The sequence below is a fragment of the Macaca fascicularis genome, chromosome 9 (assembly GCF_037993035.2).
Source record: "Macaca fascicularis isolate 582-1 chromosome 9, T2T-MFA8v1.1".
NCBI lineage: Eukaryota > Metazoa > Chordata > Mammalia > Primates > Cercopithecidae > Macaca > Macaca fascicularis.
Window position 1 is genome coordinate 28,032,246 of NC_088383.1, and position 19,929 is coordinate 28,052,174.

The window sequence follows — 19,929 nt, forward strand, 5'->3', positions numbered from 1 at the left end:
TCATTAATACAACTTCTACACTGTTGCTCTTTTTCACTTTTCCCATCCCATTGGTGTGACGAGTTAAATTCAAGGCCCAAAACCAACAAGTTCCAGGGTAAAAGTGAATTGCTTTGTTACAGTATAGTTTTATTATGATGAATACCTTCTTTAAAAAAACAATATTGGTTTATAGAGTTTAACATAAAAAAGTAACAAAGTGTTGGTATGGTGGCTTACACCTGTAATCCCAGCAGTTTGGGAGGCTGAGGCAGAAGAATTGCTTGAGGCCAAGAGTTCAAGACCAGCCTGGACAGCACAGAAAGACCCTGTCTCTTAAAAAAAAATTAAAACAAAAAATTAGTCAGATGTAATGGCATGACTATATTCCCAGCTACTCGGAGGCTGAGACAGGAGGATCACATGAGCCCGGGAGTTTTGGGTACAGTGAGCTATGATCGCACCACTGCACTCCAGCTTGAGTGACAGGGTGCAAATCTGTCTCAAAAAAAAAAGAACATAACAAAGATAAACTTTGAAATCAGAAAGATTAATAAAAATCAAAGTGGACAACATACACAGCCTAATTCCAGTAATTAATATAAAGCTTCAATAATGAAGGCAGTGTGGTGGTACTGGGCTTAGAGCAGACCAACAGATCAATGGCACAAAATTAGAACCACACATAAATTGTCAACTGATTTATTTTTTATATAGATGCCAAGTTAATCCTATCCTGAAGGACAGTCTTTTCACAAATGATGCTGAGACAAATGGGCAGCTTTTATGAGAAGGAAACGGATCTCTATCCATACGGCCCAACAAATACATGTGTATGGATCACAGGCCTAAATGTAAAATCAAAACTATTAGCTTAGAGGAGAAAACATAGATGACTTTATTTGTAACCTTGGAGTAGTCAGTGTATTTCTTAGGATAAGAAAGCACTAACCATGAAAAAATATGATAAATTGGATTTATAAACTTTAAAAATTTTTTACCAAAATATACCATGAACAAAATGTGTAGAAAAGCCTTTGAATGGAAAAATAAATGATAAGATATATTTTCACATATGAATGCATGTAGCAAGTACAATGAAAACAAATTCCATTTATAGTATGAACCATACATACAGTAGTTGAATTTCAGGTATAAATATAAAGTAAAGGGAAAAAATAACAGAAAAGTTGTACCTTGTACTTGATTGTAAAGACTGTAAGAAAGATAACACTTCCTAATTTAGCGAAGATATTTTAATATAGGACTAATTAATTTTTATCAGTATATTTTAAATAATAATTTAAAATGGGATTTCCAAGTCAAGGAAACATGCCCTTGTTTTTAGTTTGTTGACCAATTTTTTTTTTTTTTTTTTTTTTTCTGAGACGGAGTCTCACTCTTGTCACCCAGGCTGGAGTGCTGTGGCATGATCTCAGCTCACTGCAACTTCTATCCCCCAGGTTCAAGCGATTCTCCTGCCTCAGCCTCCCAGGTAGCTGGGATTATAGGTGCACGCCACCATGCCTGGATAATTTTTGTATCTTCAGTAGTGACAAGGTTTCACCATGTTGGCCAGGCTGGTCTCGAACTCTTGACCTTAGGTGATCCACCCACCTTGGTTTCCCAGTAGTTTGTTGACTATTCTTAATAGTGCATTTAAAAAAATCAGATTGGATTGGGGCAATGAGGAATTATAGAATTGGTCTTTGATTTGTTAGTGGATATTCAAATAAACCTTCCAAAAAAGGTTAAGAATACTGGAATAAAAATTAGGCCATGAGCTGCCCCGAATACCATAACAAGAAACATAATCTTAAAAAATGTTCTGAAGATGTATGCTTTCGCTGAAGCTAAAACACACACCCCTAATATTGTTGAAATTGCACTTTGTAACACTGGGTAGCCTAGAAGATATAATGCCTCAATTGATTTTTGGTTTACTGAGGGCTGAGAACTAGAAATAAATGCATAGGAAATGTGTGCAGAAAAATCGAAAGAAAACCCTATACAAATGACAAGATTAATCATGGATATGGAATCAAGATTGACTTTCCAGAATGCCATGAAACCCGTTACTCCTACAATCACAGAACCAATAGCAAAAGTCACCCACAAGGAACAAAATGGATAAGGGATTAACAATAAGGAAACAATGAACATAGCTGCTGATGCAACCAATACATTTCGAACAGTGTTTTCTATTATTGCAGCATACTGATCAAAATATATAAATGCCTGGTTATATACTATTAAGGGAATTTGACAGTCTTCAGCTATGCGTCGTAATTGGAATAACATTATTTTCTTTTTGGTTGAGGAAGAAACATCTGTTGTCTGAATGAAGCCCCGGGAAGAAATGATTTCATTTGATGATGAAATATTAATATCATGCTGAAAATTTGGAAAATTGCTTAAAAAATCAGGAATATTGTTCATAAAAGTATTCTTATCATTAGGATCTTGGCTGTTACCTTTTAAATATTGCACATATGCATCTAACCAAAACTCTGTAAGATTTTTATCTACATAGACATTTTTTTCAAAAATTTTAATACAGTTTTCCAGTTTTTGCCTAACATCTTCATTCCAGTAGTCAACTTTTTTAGTAACAATAACCATAACCCTGGGACCATAATCTGAAAAATAATCTTCCTCTACATTAAAATATGGTGTGATGTAGGAATCGTCACTTGCCAGATTTCGAAGGTCTAAACCTTCCTGCACATGGAAACACCCATATATACTGCTTATGATATACAAAACGTATATAAAGACTACAAAATACTTGGACTCACTGCTTGTGAGAAAGGGGCCAAAATAGTCTCTAAAAAACAAATTCATTGGATGGACATCCGTTCCATGTTCATCTGGGACAGAACCAAATGGGAAACAGCAGAACTTTTTAAATGAGGACCATTTTGGGTCAGCCTTTTTCAACCAGCGTAGGCAGACTACTTCTCTTTTACCATCCAAGGCCATAAATGCTCCAAAACAGGTGATGCTATAAAAATAGCAAAATAACAGGGTCGTTCCTGTATAGATGCAAAAACATTGTACGGACCTAAAAGAGCTCATAACCCCTGTATAGAAGGCCAGGATGTTAGTGATGGTGGTGATTGTAATAGACACTGCCACTTTTGAATAGACATTGGACATCCGCTCTGGTATGTCATCTGCAAGTCTGGTCTTATGCCAGGCAGAAATCATGATAAACATGTCATCGACCCCAACACCTGTAACAAAAAAAAAAAAAAAAAAAAAAGAAACAGAATCTTCATCTTCATACATATTACTATCCATTAAAAATTAAACAGCTTGGTTCAAACCATTTTCTTTTTCTATATCTTAAGGTTTTATTTATCTTGTCCAACCCTCTGATTAAATACTACCTTCTCTGTGATGCTTTCCCTGGTTGCCTCTGACTTTACAACAGAACTCATCACTCCTTCCTTTGTAATAAGTCTTTGCTTTGTACATACTCCTATTATGCACGTAGCGCAGTATACTCTACTCTTTGCTTAGGGTGTTTCCATGATGAGGTCAGGAAACCTGGCTAGATGGGTATCAGTCAAAGCAGCATTGGCAATGTGTGTCTTTGATTCCAGTAGATTGCTTGAGAGATCATTTTCTCTTGTAAGATATTTCATGCTCATGTACAGACACATCCAGCCAACATTCTGTTGCTTGAAATATAAGCTGGACTTAATGTGTTCTACAGTGAGCATCTGGCTATCTCTGTGGTATGATTTGAGAGGCACCACATAGTTTATAGACACGCACAGGCACATACACAGATATAGTTTTTCTTCTAGTTTGTTTCTGATACCTAGGATGTTGGTATTCAAATTCCACTTGCCCAGTTCATTGTAATGAGATCAGAAATATGTATCAAGGTAAATCTTAAGAATTCTTTACATATTAATGCCTACTAGATAATTAGTTCCTTTCCTCAGTGATATTTCAGATTGGTTGGAATAGGAGAACATCAGAGAATTTTCAAGTCATGACTGAAGCCTGGGAAAGGGGATTACAAAAAAAAAAGGAACTGGAAAGGGCAGCATGAGCGTGTTGCAGATAAATTTCACCTCCCTCCAATCTCCTACCAGACATGTGAGTAATGAATTGCGTTATGACAGTAGGATGGCTATGATAACAATAGGTGATGGGAATTTTTCAGCTCCATTATAACCTTCTGGGACTACCATTGTATATGTGGTCTGCTTTGTATATGCAGTCTATCTTTGACCCAAACGTCGTTATGTAGTGAATAACAGTATAAGAAAAAAATATTTGACTTTTCAATTAATCAAGGGATGCAAATTAAACCACAAGTGAGACACTTGGTTTTCTTATTAATCAATATGAGCAAGACTGAGGATTTCTGGAGGGTTTTCTGCAAATGAAGACACTCAGTCCACTAGGGAGAAATGGAAACTGGCACACAATTTTTCAGTCCAAGTTTGCAACAAAGCAAAAGACTTAAAAAGGGAATACCTTTGACTGTCAATTCTACTTCTAGGAATTTGTCCTAATTGGACAAATGCTCAAAAGTAGAACAAGTGTGTTCATTTTGGTGTAATTTATAATAGGAAAATATCGAAAACAACATAATCCCATAACAGTATGAGATTGGCCAAATCAAACATAGTGTTAGATTGGAATCATATTCAGTCTTTTTAAAAAGAGGTAGATATTTAATGTTAAACGAAAATTTCTTGTTATAAAATAAGAGGTTTGAAATGGAGAGATAGCTACATGTGTATATTTGCATAGAACAAATTCTGGATGGATACACATAGAGATATTAGCAGGAATTATCCCTGAAGGGTGGAATTACAGTTGTTTTCCATTTTTCTTTGTATTTTTGGTAAGTTCAGAATTTATTTTACAGTAAGCATGAGAAAATAAAGATGTTTATATTTTGGAAAGTAAGCATCTTGGAAAAACTAATGCTTGGTTTTCTGGGGGAGATAGTGAGTTGTGTACTGGATATTAGCTTATTTATTCTAGCTTTTCAAGGCATACCTTCCTCCTACGCACTCACACCTAATCATCCAGTGTACCTCACAGCCATAAATAACTATAGTTAAGACGTATATAATTGATTTAATGTAAGCCATTTTGTAGAGTTTGCATGAAGGCCTGGGACTTTCTTGTATACTACTGTAGACTTTATAAACACTGGATACTTAGGCTACACCACATTTATTTTAAAATATATTTTTCTGTCTTCAATAATAAATTGACCTTAGCTTACTGTAACTTTATTATTTTATAAACTTTTAAGTTTTTAAAAAATGTCTTGGCTTTTTATAACACACCTTAAAACACAAAAACATTGGACAGCTATACAAAATATTTTCTTTACTTATATCTTTAATCTATAAGCCTTTTTCTATTTTTAAAAATTTTTATTTTTTTTTTACTTTCTAAACTTTTTATTAAAAACTAAGATACAAAAACACATATGAGCATAGTAGTGCGTGCCTGTAGTCCCAGCTACTCAGGAGGCTGAGGTAGGAGAACTGCTCGAACCCAGGAGCCGAGATTGAGCCACTGCACTTCAGCCCGGGTGACAGGGTGAGGCTCCATCACAAAAAACAAACCAAAACCCACACACATTAGCCTAGGCCTTCATAGGGTCAGAATCATCACTATCACTGTCTTCCATCTCCACATCCTGTCCCACTGGAAGGTCTTCAGGACACGTGGAGTTGTCTGCTATGATAACAATGCCTTCTTCTGAAATATCTCCTGAATAACCTACATGAAGCTATTTTACAGTTAACTATTCTTTTCATAAGTTAGAGTACACTCTAAAATAATGACATAAAATTTAGCATAGTGAATATATAAAGCAGTAGCAATTGTTTATTAAGTATTATGTTGTGTACATAATTGTATGTGCTATACTTTCATAAGACTGGCAGAGTTTGTTTACACCAAGATATAAGGAAAGAAAATATTATTGTACGGCTCTCCAATGTGTTTGTGTTTTAAGCTGTGTTATCACAAAAGTCAAAAAGTGTAAAAAATCTTTAAAGTTTATAAAATAATGAAGTTGCAGTAAGCTAAGGTTAACTTATTATCGAAGAAAGAAAACTACATTTTAAATAAAGGTAGCAATAGCTTAAGTGTCCAGTGTTTATAAAGTCTGCAGTAGTGTAGAGCAATGTCCTATACCTTATGTTCACTCAACATTTATTCACTGACTTACCCGGAGCAACTCTCATTCTTGCAAGCTCCATTCGTGATAAGTACCCTGTACAGGTGGACCATTTTTTATATTTTCTACCATATTTTTACTGTACCTTTTCTATGTTTAGATATATTTAGATATACAAATACTTACCATTGGGTGACAGTTACCTATAGTATTCAGCATAGTAACATGCCGCACAGGACTGCAGCCTAGGCGTAGGAGGCCAGCATAGCCGAGGTGCGTTGTAGCATATACAATTGAGGTTTGTGTAAGTAGACTCTAGGAAGTTTACACAACGACAAAATTGCCTATGGAAGCATTTCTCAGACCCTCAATGTTAAGTGATACATGACTGTATTTTTAGTGATTCGTATTTTGTTTTTTACATGTGAACTGCTGTTCACGTACATGGTCTGTTTTTCCATTAGGATACTCGATCTTTCCACCTCTAGAGATATCCAGTTCAATTTCATTTCCCTGTTTCCTGGCACCTCATTTGTGAACTGTAGAGCCACCTCAATACAATTCTTTCCCTTATATCCCCTACCCTGCCACATACACAGTGTGTAGCCTCCCGTTTGGTTTTACTCACCTAGAATAAGAAATGGCGAATTGGCAACTATGATGACAAATGGCACCCCAATGTGCAACAGCAGGCCAAAGCCGCTCACCACTGCCAAGAAAGCAGAAATCACTCCAAAGGCTGCAACACACATTTTGTTTCGTATGCAGTCCAACCTGCAAAGTTGGAGGGAAAAATCATAGAATCTGTGGTGGCAGCTTTCATCAATGGATAACATTTTTGACTTGGACACGTAGTCAAAAATCTCTAAGGCAATAATTTCCACACGTATCTTCTGGAGACCTTTAATTGCCAGGGACAATCTCAGACCAATTAAAAAATAAATAAATAAATAAAAGGAAAGAAAGGGAGCAGAAAAGTTAGAAATCTGTAAATCTGTACTTCTACCAACTTTCCTACATGTGATTCTTTGCAGCCAGCCAGGCACTAAGTCACTGACTGGCATTTTGGAGCCACAAAGAAGTACTAAAACACTGCTAATGGCTAATTCCACTCTGATCTTCAGAAGGGTGTGAATGGAATATAACAGGTAATGAAGAGCAAACTGCACTAGAGAAAGAACATATAAGCAGTTATCTTTTCACCTATTGCTGATCTCTAACTAGCCACAACACAACATTAAATGCCTCCTGTATTTCAAAGCTAGTACAATGTGTATTGTTGTTAACATACAGTAGGAAAGTCTTCTTTCAAGTTACTTTCAGGATTCTTCTCTACTGGTGAAGTGGATTCTGTGGAAAAGTTGCTACGAATTTGGAAAAAATTAAAATGCGCTATATTTTAAATGACCCAATCTGTGCCTGTTTCCTTGGCAAGCCAACAGGAATGGGACTATATACAGAATATTTTAAAGTATGATTCAGTGCTTTACCTCCTCAACAACCATAACGTTACCTTTTAAAATATTGGCAACAACCTCTGGCTTTAGATTTTACTTGTTAAAAATTGCTTCAGAACAAATGACTGATACCTGCATTCAGATATTCTAGTGGGGGAGAGAAACTAACTTGGGAATTAAAGTCTAGGAGCTGAGGAACTGGAACCACTGGTTTCAAAACAGCAGGAACATGACTAAAGACCTGCAGGGGAGATCACATTTAAATAGATAAAATTCTTCTTGCTAATAAAATGCCTGTACTGTTATTGTATTTCACTTTTTCTCAACCTGGTACTATGAATTTAGGTCAGGGCCCCAAGTCAACACACATACACATATAAATTCCAGGGCAAAAGTAAATTGCTTTGTTATAATAAAATCTCTTATTATAATTCTTTTTTTTTAGACAGACTTTTGCTCTTTTTGCCCAGGCTGGAGTGCAATGGTGCGATCTTAGCTCACTGCAACCTCTGCCTCCCAGGTTCAAGTGATTCTCCTGTCTCAGCCGCCCAAGTAGCTGGGATTACAGGTATGCGCCACCACACCTGGATAATTTTGTATTTTTAGTAGAGATGGAGTTTCACCATGTTGGCCAGCTGGGCTCGAACTCCTGATCTCAGGCGATCTGCCTGCCTCGGCCTCCCAAAGTGCTGGGATTACAGGCATGAGCCACTGCGCCCGGCCTATTATAATACATTTTTAAAACAACAATATTGGTTGATAGGATTTAAGATAAGAAAGTAAAAGAGATGAATTTCAAAATCAGAAAGATTTTGGATAAAAGGTATATATGACAAGGTTATGCCCATTCCTCCTTTTCTTAGCTGTGAATTTTTCTTAGGATAGGGGAGTGAAGTATAGTATTGACTACAGAGACTTTGGCTAGATATAAATAAAGTTCAGTACTATCTGTGGTTTCAGGCATCCATTGGATGTCTTGGATAGTATTCCTGTGGAAAGGCAGGGTATTACTATACATGAAATAGCATGAACTATAATTAAGTTCAATTTAGAGCATAGGCTTTTGGAAAAGTCTTATTTAAGTGACTTCATTGCAAGACAATAAATATAGAATCCTGAAATATGTTTGAATATGTGTCTTAAATGAGCTAAATGCGTGTATGCAAGGTATAACCTTCATATATGAGTGTGTGTGAGACAGGCAAAATGGGGATAAGTACTAGAACTGTCTAGGAAGCTCCACCCAGAGCAGACATAAGAGACCCTCTGTGATAAGGGAAGAGGGGGAGCGAGAGGTGTCCAGGGAACTTATAAAAGCACTTGTAGGTGGCCGGGTGCAGTGGCTCACGCCTGTAATCCCAGCACTTTGGAAAGCCGGAGGTGGGCGGATCACCTGAGGAGTTTGAGACCAGCCTGGCCAACACGGCGAAACCCCGTCTCTACTAAAAATACAAAAATTAGCCGGGTGTGGTGGCGCATGCCTGTAATCCCAGCTACTCAGGAGGCTGAGGCAGGAGAATCGCTTGAACCCAGGAGGCGGAGGTTTCAGTGAGCTGAGATTGTGCCATTGTACTCCAGGCTGGGTGACAGAGTGAGACTCCATCTCAAAAAACAAAACACAAAACACCAAACAAACACTTGCCAGAGGATCAATTTCATATTCAAGACCAGAGAAGACATATGTTAGACTGTTGTGGCAGCATTCATATCTTAAGAATTTTTCAATTCCATTTCTCCTACTCTTTGAGCATGCTCCAGTCTGTGAACCACTCAGCAAGGTGGATAGTAGGAGAAGTGACAGGAGATGCCTGGAATATCCCTTTTTCCCTATTAAAGGCTATTCCATGTAGCATGCTCCAGCTAGGAGAGGGGGAAAAACCTTAGCTTCAAATCAAGTTACCACTTTTGTTTATGACATGAACATGAACATGGACATTTTAATTCTGACTGGAGGACTTTTTGTCTTGCTTAAGAATTACCATGACATAGGGACTGCCTGAATTTTCGTGAGGCAGAGGAAGAACTTGCTCTACCTAGTAAACTAACAGGAAACAAAGGGAGACAAAAACACAACTGCTTTATGTTTATACCTTATGAGTCTTGTGTTCAATATGGTGGTTACATAAGCATAGAAGAGTCTTTAGAGACAACTATAAATCATTTTCCAATTCTCTTATTAAATATTTTTCTGCGTTATTGTCCAAATCATTTGTAAAGATATGTAAGAACTGACTAGAATTTGTATTTTCAAAACCAACTATCTATCTAGTAGAAAAGTTTTGTCAAACCAATTATTAGTAACATGTAGACTGAATTTTTAAAATGCTTTATCCTACTAAGTTTAGTAGACTGAATTTTGCGGGATTTTTTTGTTTCTTTTTAAAGTTTCTTTGTTTCTAAGAGATGTGGTCCTTCTTTCCAGGGTAACAAAATTATGAGGTAGTTTATTGACCCAAAGAGGTCCCCAATGTCTTCACATCCCTTTACCTACTGAGACTTCATCTTTCTTTTCCATACATCTAAATAGTTAAATTATATTATTTGTCCCTAAACCTACCTACATGTAAGAATCAGCTAGAGAAATTTCTGAAATACAGATTTCCAGATTTAACCCCAAGATATTTTAATTTGGTAGGGTGGTGCCTGAGAATATCTGGTTTATGGCTCTCTGGGTGACTCTGATGTAAATTAATTAGAATATAATCTATGGGGTTCCTCCTACATCTAAATTCTGTTGTTTGATGATATCTTTCATATTTTAGTTTGAACTCAAACAAGAACACAAACTACCCTTAATGCCTAGAGAACAATTTTTAAGTGCTTAACAAGGTAAAGTGCACATTAGAACAATGGAGACACTTAAGTCAATTAAATTCGAACTTAATTTTTTATGAAGTGAAAAGTACTATTTTAAATTAGTAGAAATAGGACGTGCTTCCTGGTTCCACCAACTTATCTGCCTTCCAAATGGAACAATTAATCGTAACTGATGCAATATGTTAGGTAAAAAAGATACGCCAAATCAAACAAAACTGGCCACAATTTCTTTTACTATTCCATTCGATTAGACACTATTGCTGATGGGAAAAAATGTTTTTAAAAATCACCAGGCTTAAAAAATAAGAGTTTAGCACGGGATGTCAGGAAAAATGGTAGAGTAAGAAGCTCTTGTCCTCTCAAAGAATTATCCAAAAAACAAGCAGAAACTGTCAGAAGCAATTTTATGAACCCTGGAAAAAGTGAGAGCAACCAAGCGAGTGATGAACCAAAAAAAAAAAAAAAAAGGAAAAAGAAAAAGTCGCCCCCCTTTCTGGCATGGTGGCAGTGTTAAGGTAGCAGGGGTGTTAAAGTGGCCACAGTCTCAAAAGCAGAGGCAGTATTAAAGTGATGACAGCCTGAGTCCCAGTGTCAGAGTGTTTCACCGGATCTGGAGGGGGAAGAGCGAATTTTACTCAAGAAATATTGTATATGAAAGTTAGCTGGGTGTGGTGGCACATGCCTGTAATCACAGCTACTCAGGAGGCTGAGGCAGGAGAATGGATTGAACCTGGGAGGCAGAAGTTGCAGTGAGTGGAGGTTGCGCCACTGCACTCCAGCCTGGGTGACAGAACAAGACTCCATCTCAAAAAAAAAAAAAAAGTATATATATATATATACACACACACACACACATATATAATATGTCTGGCTACACAAAGGACTCATGCAAGGTGCTCCTTTCTGTTTTGCTTAACTCAAAACTCAGGTTGAAAAAGGTGGCAAACATTGCAACCTGAATTAACAACCCTCAGATGGCTGGGGCAAGAGATCACACCCCAAATGTACAAAACACTAAGACAAAAGATGGGGAGCATTTCTCTGAGAATTTAGGACATTGAAAAGCAACTATGCATACTGGGGAATTTAGAAAGTTACTATAAACAGTAACTAACTTGTATGAAGAAATAAAAATATCCAGTAAAAGGAAATGCATGGACAACTATAAAAGCAAGTATTATTGTACTTTTGGTTGTAACTCCACAGTTTATTTTCTATAGAAGTTAAAAGACAAATGCATAAAAAAAAACTGTAAATCTATGTTATAGGGCATACAATATATTAAGGTGTAATTTGTGACAAAGAGGAGAAGAGGTTCTTATATGGTTTTGGATTAAATTGGTATCAATTCAGTACAGACTATTTTAAATTTAGGATGTTATATAAAATCCCCATGGTAATCACAAAGAAAATCTCTAAAAATATCACAAAAGGGGATGAAAAGAGAATAAAAACAGCTCACTAGAAAAATATAAACTAAACATAAAAGAAAGCATAATGGAATGTCACTGTGATAGAAATCTTACCTGGTGCAGTATAATTCCCAAGTGTATTGTATACCAGAAAAAAAAAAAATGCAATGTGGCGGCCAGGCACGGTGACTCACGCCTGTAATCCCAGCACTTTGGGAGGCCGGTGCGGGTGGATCACGAGGTCAAGAGATCGAGACCATCCTGGCTAACACGGTGAAACCCTGTCTCTACTAAAAATACAAAAAATTAGCTGGGCGTGGTAGCGGACACCTGTAGTCCCAGCTACTCGGGAGGCTGAGGTAGGAGAATGGCATGAACCCAAGAGGCAGAGCTGGCAGTGAGCCGAGATTGTGCCACTGCACTCCAGCCTGGGTGACAGAGCCAGACTCTGTCTCCAAAAAAACAAAAGGAAATGTGGCTAGGCATAGTAGCTCATGCTGCACCCACCAGTGGGGGTGGCTCACAATGTAATCCCACCACTTTGGGAGGTTGAGGTGAGAGGATCACTTGAGGCCAGGAGTTCAAGGCCAGCCTAGGCAACACAGCAAGATCCTGTCTCTACAAAAAATAATAAAAATTAGCCAGATGTGGTGGCATGTGCCTGTAGTCCCAGCTACTCAGGAGGCTGAGGTGGGAGGATTGCTTGAGTTTAGGAGTTCAAGGCTGCAGTAAGTTACGATTGTGCCGTTCCACAGCAGCCTGGGCAACAGGGAAAGACCCTGTCTGAAAAGAAAAAAGAAATGTGAAAAAAATAAAGCATAATAGAGGAAATGAAGGACAAAAAAGTGATAAGACAGATAGAACATAAAAAAGTTAAAAGTTCTTTCTTGTCAGCAATTACCTTAAATGTAAATAGATTAAACTCTCCAATCAAAAGACAGGTTGGCAGAATGGATAAAGCAACATGATCTAACTATATGCTGTTTACAGACTTACTTTATCTCCAAAAATATAAGTAGATTGAAAGTATATAAAAAGATAACTCTACACAAATAGTAACCAAAATAGAACAGGAGTGGCTACACTAACATCAGGCAAAAAAGACTTAGAGACAAAGGAGTACATTATATATTGATAAAAGGGTCAATTCCCCAAGAAGCTATAACAACTGTAAACATATGTGCACTGCATAACAGAGACCCGAAATATATGAAGTAAATATTGACAGAAGTGAAGGGGGGGATAGAGCACTCTACAATAATAGCTGGAGAGGACTAGGCGTGGTGACTTACACCTATAATTTCAGCACTTTGGGAGGCTGAGGTGGGTGGATCACTTGAGGTCAGGAGTTTGAGACCAGCCTGGGCAACATGGTGAAACCCCATCTCTACTAAAAATACAAAAATCAGGTGAGCATGGTGATGCACACCTGTAATCCTAGCTACTCGGGAGGCTGAAGCAGAAGAATTGCTTGAACCTGGGAGGTGCAGGTTACGTTGAGGCAAGATTGTGTCCCTGCACTTCTGCCTGGGTGACAGAGTAAGACTCCATCTCAAAAAAAAAAAAAAAAAAAAGAAAAAAAAAGCTGGACAATGCAATATACCACTTTCATCAATGCATAAAACATCTGAGCAGAATATCAATAAGGACACAGAGAAATGAACAACACTACAAACCAATTAGACCCTATGGAAATATATAGAAGACTCAACCCAATGACAGCAGAATATACACTCTTCTTTAGTGCCCATGGAACATTCTCCAGGATAGATCATACATTTGACTGTAAAACAAGTCTGAACAAATTTTAAATGATTGAAGTTATACAGTGTATGTTTTTCTAACCAACAATAGAATAAAGCTAAAAATCAACAATAGAAGGAAAACTGGAATATTAACAAATCTACAAAAATGTAACAATACACTATTAAACAATCAAGGGACATTAGAAAATAGTTAAGAATGAAAATGAACACACAACGTAACATAACTTATGGGATACAGTGATAATAGTGCTCAGAGGGAAATTTATAGCTGTAAATACTTACATGAAAAAGAAAAAAGATTTCAAATCAATAAATTAACACCTTGTGGAGCTAGAGAAAGGAGGGAAAACCAAACTCAAAGCTAACAGAGGTGTCTTAGTCTGTTCTGCCCACTGTAACAAAAATAGACTGAGAAACTTATAAACAACAGAAAATTGCTTCTTACAGTACTCGAGGCTGCGAAATCCAAGGTCAAGGCCAAAGATTTGGTGTCTAGTGACGGTTTGCTCTTTGCTCCATAGATGGTGCCTTCTTGCTATGTCCTTACATGGTGGAAAGGGCTAATAATCTCCCTCCGAATTCTTTTTAAGAGTATCAGTCCCATTCTAATCACCTGTCAAAGGCCCACCTCATATTACTATCACACCAGGAATTAGGTTTCCACATAGGAATTTTGGGAGGACACAAACATTCAGGCCACAGGAAAAAGGAAGGAAAGAGTAAAGATTAGAACAGAGGTGAATACAGAATAGAAAAACAATAGAATGAATCAATCCAAAAGTTGGTTACTTGAAAAGATCAACAAAATTGATTAAATTTTACCTAGTGTCACAAAGAAAAAGAGAAGACACAAATAACTAAAGTTGACATGAAAGCGGAGACGTTACTACTGACCTTATAGAAATAGAAAAGTTTATGAGAATATTATCAAAAACTGTATGTCAACAAACTGGATAACCTAGATGGAATGCACGAATTCCTACAAAAACACAAATGATCTAAACTGACTTAAGGTGAAATAGAAAATCTCAAGACCTGTAACAAAAGATTAAACCAGTAATAAAAAAACTCCCAACAAAGAAAAGTCCAGGACCAGATTTCACTGATGAATTCTACCAAACATCTAAAGTGGAGGTAACAGGAATCCTTCTCAAACTCTTCCAAAAAATTGAAGAGGAGGGAACATTTCTTAACTCACTCTGGGAGACCATCATTACACTGATACAATGCTAGACAATGACATCATAAGAAAAGAAAACTACAAACCAATAGCTCTCATGAATATAGGTGCAAAAGTCATTAACAAATACCAGTAAGTCCAATCCAAAGCATATTAAAAGGATTATACATCATAGTCAGCAGGGATTTATCCCAGAAAGGTCATTGGGAGAAAGTCAATCAATGTAATATACCATATTTATAGAACAAAGGACAACAACCACATGATCATCTCACTAGATGTTTAAAAGGCACTTGACAAAATCCAACACCCTTGCATAATAAAAACACTAAAAAACTAGGAATATGAAGGAAAATTCCTCCAAATAGTAAAGACATTTATAAAAATAGTAAAACTAACATCATGCTCAAGGGTGAAACAATGAAAGCTTTCCTCTAAGATCAGATCAGATCAGAAACAAGACAGAAAAGATGCCCCACTTCCCCATTGATACGCAATGTTGTACTGGAAGTTGTAGCCAGAGCAATTAGATAAAAAAATGTATAAATAAAAAGCATCTAAATTAGAAGGGAAGAAATATAACTCTCCCTCCTCAGAGATCACATGATTGTATACCTGAAAAATACCAAAGAATCCAGAAGAAAACTACTAGAGTTAATAAATTCAGCACAACTTCAGGATACAAGATCAACACCAAAAAATTAGTTGTGCTTCTATACATATGCAATAAACAATCCAAAAAGGAAATTAAGAAAGCAATTCCATTTAAATAGCTCTAAATGAATGAAACACCTAAGAATAATTTTAACCAAGGAGGTGAAGAATCTGCACACTGAAAACTACCAAACAAGGTAAAAGAAACTTAAAAAGACCTAGATAAATGGAAAGATCCTTAGTTCCTGGGTTGGTAGACTCAATATTGCTAAAATGCCAGTCCTACTCAAAACAGTCTGCAGATTCAACACAATCCCCATCAAAATTCCAACAGCCATTTCCCCCCAAGAAATAGAGAAGCTGATTCTTAAATTCATATGGAATTGCAAGGAGTCTCGATGATCTATGTAATCTTGAAGAAGAAGAACGAAGCTGAAGGAATCAGTATTATTCAGCCATAAAACGCAATGGGGTTCTGATACATGCTACAAGGATGAACCTTGAAAATATTATGCCTAGTGAAATGAGCCAGTCACAAAAAGACAATTATATGATTCCACTATATGAAACCTTTAGGAAAATTCACAGAGACAAAGTAGATTAAAGGTTAACTGGCACTGGGTGGGGGTGGTGGTGGTGGTGATGGGGAATTTATTGCAAAATGGTAACAGAGTTCCTGTTTGGGATGATGTAAAATATTTGAAAACAGATAGTTGTGATGGTTGCACGCCAGTGTGGATGTAATTAATGCCACTGAATTGTACACATAAGAATGGCTAGAATAGCACATATGTCATATATATTATAATATTTTACCATAATAAAGTATTTTTCATAAAGTAAGAGATTTAAAAACTAATCAAAGCTTTTTACCTAAAGCATGACGTGACTGCAAACAGAATGATGAGAACGTATGCCAGGTGAAACACAGGGATCACAGTCATAGAAGTTGCCTGAAATTCCAGTTGTCTGGAAAGTGATGTAAAATGGACCACCTGCCACAAAAATATACTCAGATAAATAACTTTTAATTACAATATTTGTGTGTGAGTTACAAAAACTATTGAAACACTTTATTTTAGTGATGAAACAATATGTTAAAATTCAGCAAAAGATAGAAATACATGGATGATGACTTCAGAATAGAGAAAACAATGTCAATTTGCTTCTTTCCACACATCTATAGATTCCTCAAGTTTCTTGCAAATTCAAAGTTTAAATAAAACTCCTGAATAAACAAAATCTGAATTTTATATAAAACTTTGAAATCTTTTTTTTTTTTTTTGAGACAGGGCCCTCAACCTCCTGGGCTCAAGTGATCCTCCTGCCTTGGCCTTACAAATAGCTGGGACTACAGGTGTGTGCCACCACGACTGGCTAACTTTCGTATTTTTTTTGCCAGGTTGCCCCAGCTAGTCTTGAACCCCTGGACTCAAGCGGTCTACCTGCCTTGGTGTCCCAGAATGCTGGGATTACAGGTGTGAGCCGCCACGCCTAGCCTGAAACTGGTTAATCTTGTTCTCATTAATAGCTGCAGAAATTACCAACTTTTTCTTTTTCTTTTTTTTTTTTTGAGAGGGAGTCTCGCTCTGCCGCCCAGGCTGGAGTGCAATGGCCAGATCTCAGCTCACTGCAAGCTCCACCTCCCGGGTTCACGCCATTCTCCTGCCTCAGCCTCCCAAGTAGCTGGGACTACAGGCGCCCGCCACCTTGCCCGGCTAGTTTTTTGTACTTTTTAGTAGAGACGGGGTTTCACCGTATTAACCAGGATGGTCTCGATCTCCTGACCTCGTGATCCGCCCGTCTCGGCCTCCCAAAGTGCTGGGATTACAGGCTTGAGCCACCGCGCCCGGCCGCAACTTTTTCTAAATTTGTATTAGGTTGGTGTCTTTTACTATTTCAATTGCATAGATATTTCAGGAGGGCCTGGCCTTTGAAAGCTCTTTCCAGCAGGTGTCTCTTTCACTAGGGCTTATTTATACATCTTTATTAATAGACTTGCAGATCCACCAATAACTGAACAGCTACTATGTACCTCACACTAAGCCAGGGGCTGCTTTGTATGTATCTAACTTGAAAAATGCTAAGCTAGTTATCTTCTTAACACTACAGAACTTTTACTTACAAGACGGTTTGTTTTTTAATCCCAATGAGCTCCAAGCAAGTTTTAGGGGCTCCCCCAAGCCAGTGAAGAATTTAACTAAAAGTAGAATTTCAGAATACTGTAATTTGATTAGAAACCAAACCCCAAAATTAAACATGAAGATCAATGTCTGTACCGAACAGGCCCATTGGGTGGACGAAAGATTTGTGTTATCGACTAGAATGTTACTCAGGATTCACGATTTCTGGCATCCGTCGGTGTTAAGAAAATTGGATTGAGTACCAAATATGGTAGAGCACACCCAGCCTAGAGGCAAGGGCTCCATAAAGTAGTCAGGAGGTGCTTTTGTTAGGGTTCTGGGGAGCAAGTCTTCCTCGTCCCTCTGACCTTCTCCTGGCCTCCCTGTAAACCCAAACCACCAGGTACCTCAATTTTCTTCAAGGCCAAGGTGTTCGTAATGTTGGTAAATTGGTCGAGGAAATGGGTGAGCCACTGCTTGCTCTGCACACTGTCCTCAGGGTCCTCGGTCTTCAGGTAGTACAGCAGCCGCATGGCTTTGGCCCGCAGGAGTAAGTGGCCCATTCCTAGGCTGCCCCCCAAGATGCGTCCTCCGAAGAAGCCGGTCAGGTAGAGGGGATGCCCGCCGTGGTGGTAGATGGGGAAGGAGATGCTGCTCAGGTTGAGCGTTTTGTCCACCTGCCAGGCGTGCAGGAGCGGGTTGGGGCGCACGCAGAGCGCCCTGTACCTCGCGCACACCTGCTGGTACTGGATCTGGCTTCCGTCTTCCTGCGCCACACGCAGATCCTGCACCGCGCCGTCCAGTTTGCTGACTTCTGCAAAGGTGGCCGGGTCCAGCAGTGAGTCGCTGTAGGAGACCACCAGAAGCGAGGCGAAATTGGCTTCGGTGCTCCTCCTGGAGGCGGAGAAGCGGTAGGAGTCGTTGGTGGTGAAATGGCCCTGCACGAAGCGCCGCTCCGCCTTGGCCGGGCCCCCCACCGGGGTGTACTGCTCCTCTAGGTCTTCCTCTTCCTCGTCGGGTAGGTACAGGAAACCGGTGCCCAGCGCCGCTGTCAGCATCAAGGGCGCCAGCAGGAAGATCCAGGGGTGCGCGCCCACCTGCCACCCCAGCCACTGGAAGGCGCGGGACAGCGGCGCCTCTAGGCAGTCGGTGTGACAGCGGTGCCGGTGCCTGCAGATGGCCCTGGGTTCGGGAGTTTCCTCCTCTGGAAGGGGTGCATCGTCCAGCTCCAACCGCAGGCGGGGTGCATCATCCAGCACCGACGGCCGGGGGGATGCATCGTCCCCCTCTGGCAGGGGTGCATCGTCCCGCTCCAACGCCGGGGGTCCTGGGGTTTCGGGGGGTCTCGGGGATGCCAGGGGTCCCAGGGGTGGCTGGTTGCCCTCCGACTCCGATTCCTCAGATTTCTGGTACCACTCCGGCCCGGTCGCCGAGTCCTGCTTGGTGAGCTTGGGCTTCTGCTCTGGGCTCGGCCTGGGCTCGGGCTCCACCCAAGGCATTGATTCTTCCTCTAAGGAAGCGCAGGAGGGACAGCAGGTGAAAAGTAGCTGCGGAGATCCCACCAGACGGTTTCCTGGCCCCACCCAACGCTTTCCTGGCCCCACCCAACGGTTTCCTGGAGGAATTCTAGGGGAGTTTGGCTCCAGCCGCGCGCCAGAAGCGGAGGCTGCATTGGGAGCACGTGTTTTGCCCCGTCGCCCAACTAATCTGAAATGTGTTTGTGGTGTCCCTGGTTTCTCAGGGGTTCTGCACATACAAGGAACGCTTCTTTAAGGTCATCAAATGTGTGCCTATCCTTTGGGACTCGCAATTTATTGGGAGAATTTGGGTGTTTCTTCCACGCACACAAATGGTACAGAAATTCCACGTGTCCTGAGTGACAGATTTTACCTTTCTTGGCGTTCACCCAGTAGCAGTTTCGGGTAAGACTTTTGTGAACCTGACGCACTTGACTTAGTTATTATTTTTATTTTCTGTCCACAAGTGTAACATATACATACATTCTCCTAGTAAAAAGAAGTAAATGCATAGAATGAAAAGTGGGAAAAAAAATCAAAATCTTGCACTCCCATTCCTCTTGAAAGAAGTGTTAAAAAGTGGGTCTGCATCCTTACCAACCCTTTCTATGCATATACATGCATATCAAAGATATAGCAGATATACCTTTTTCATAAATACTACTGCACTATTCGTGTTATGTAGATTACATTTTTCATCTACAGTGGCAGAAGATTTGAACATGTCAGTGCATGTGGATTTATCTTATTTTTTTGAACTGCTCTATGCTTTTCCAATGTATGGATGAAATATAATTTAGCTAGAATCTTATTGATGGACCCATACATTGTTTAGTCATTTGCTTTTATAAACAG

The 19,929-nt window shown here is 39.0% G+C and overlaps 1 protein-coding gene across 1 annotated transcript; it reads right to left on the reverse strand.

Annotated features, from left to right (window-relative positions):
• Window positions 1-1,077: 1,077 nt before the first annotated feature.
• PTCHD3 (patched domain containing 3) lies at window positions 1,078-19,153 on the reverse strand. Its single transcript, XM_005564850.4, has 4 exons — window positions 17,965-19,153; window positions 16,308-16,429; window positions 6,777-6,922; window positions 1,078-3,215 (listed from the first exon to the last, which is right to left on the reverse strand). Exons 1-4 carry the CDS (start codon window positions 19,054-19,056, stop codon window positions 1,708-1,710), a joined length of 2,868 nt encoding a protein of 955 aa, XP_005564907.2. The 5' UTR covers window positions 19,057-19,153; the 3' UTR covers window positions 1,078-1,707.
• Window positions 19,154-19,929: the final 776 nt, after the last annotated feature.

Excerpts from the sequence above, each read along its gene's own strand:
- PTCHD3 (XM_005564850.4), bottom strand. The coding sequence starts at position 19,056 with ATGCCTTGGGTGGAGCCCGAGCCCAGGCCGAGCCCAGAGCAGAAGCCC. Across the intron at positions 16,430-17,964 it reads TGGCCTTGAAGAAAATTGAG|GTGGTCCATTTTACATCACT; the intron begins GTACCTGGTGGT and ends TTTTTGTGGCAG. Across the intron at positions 6,923-16,307 it reads GCAGTCACGTCATGCTTTAG|GTTGGACTGCATACGAAACA; the intron begins GTAAAAAGCTTT and ends CCAACTTTGCAG.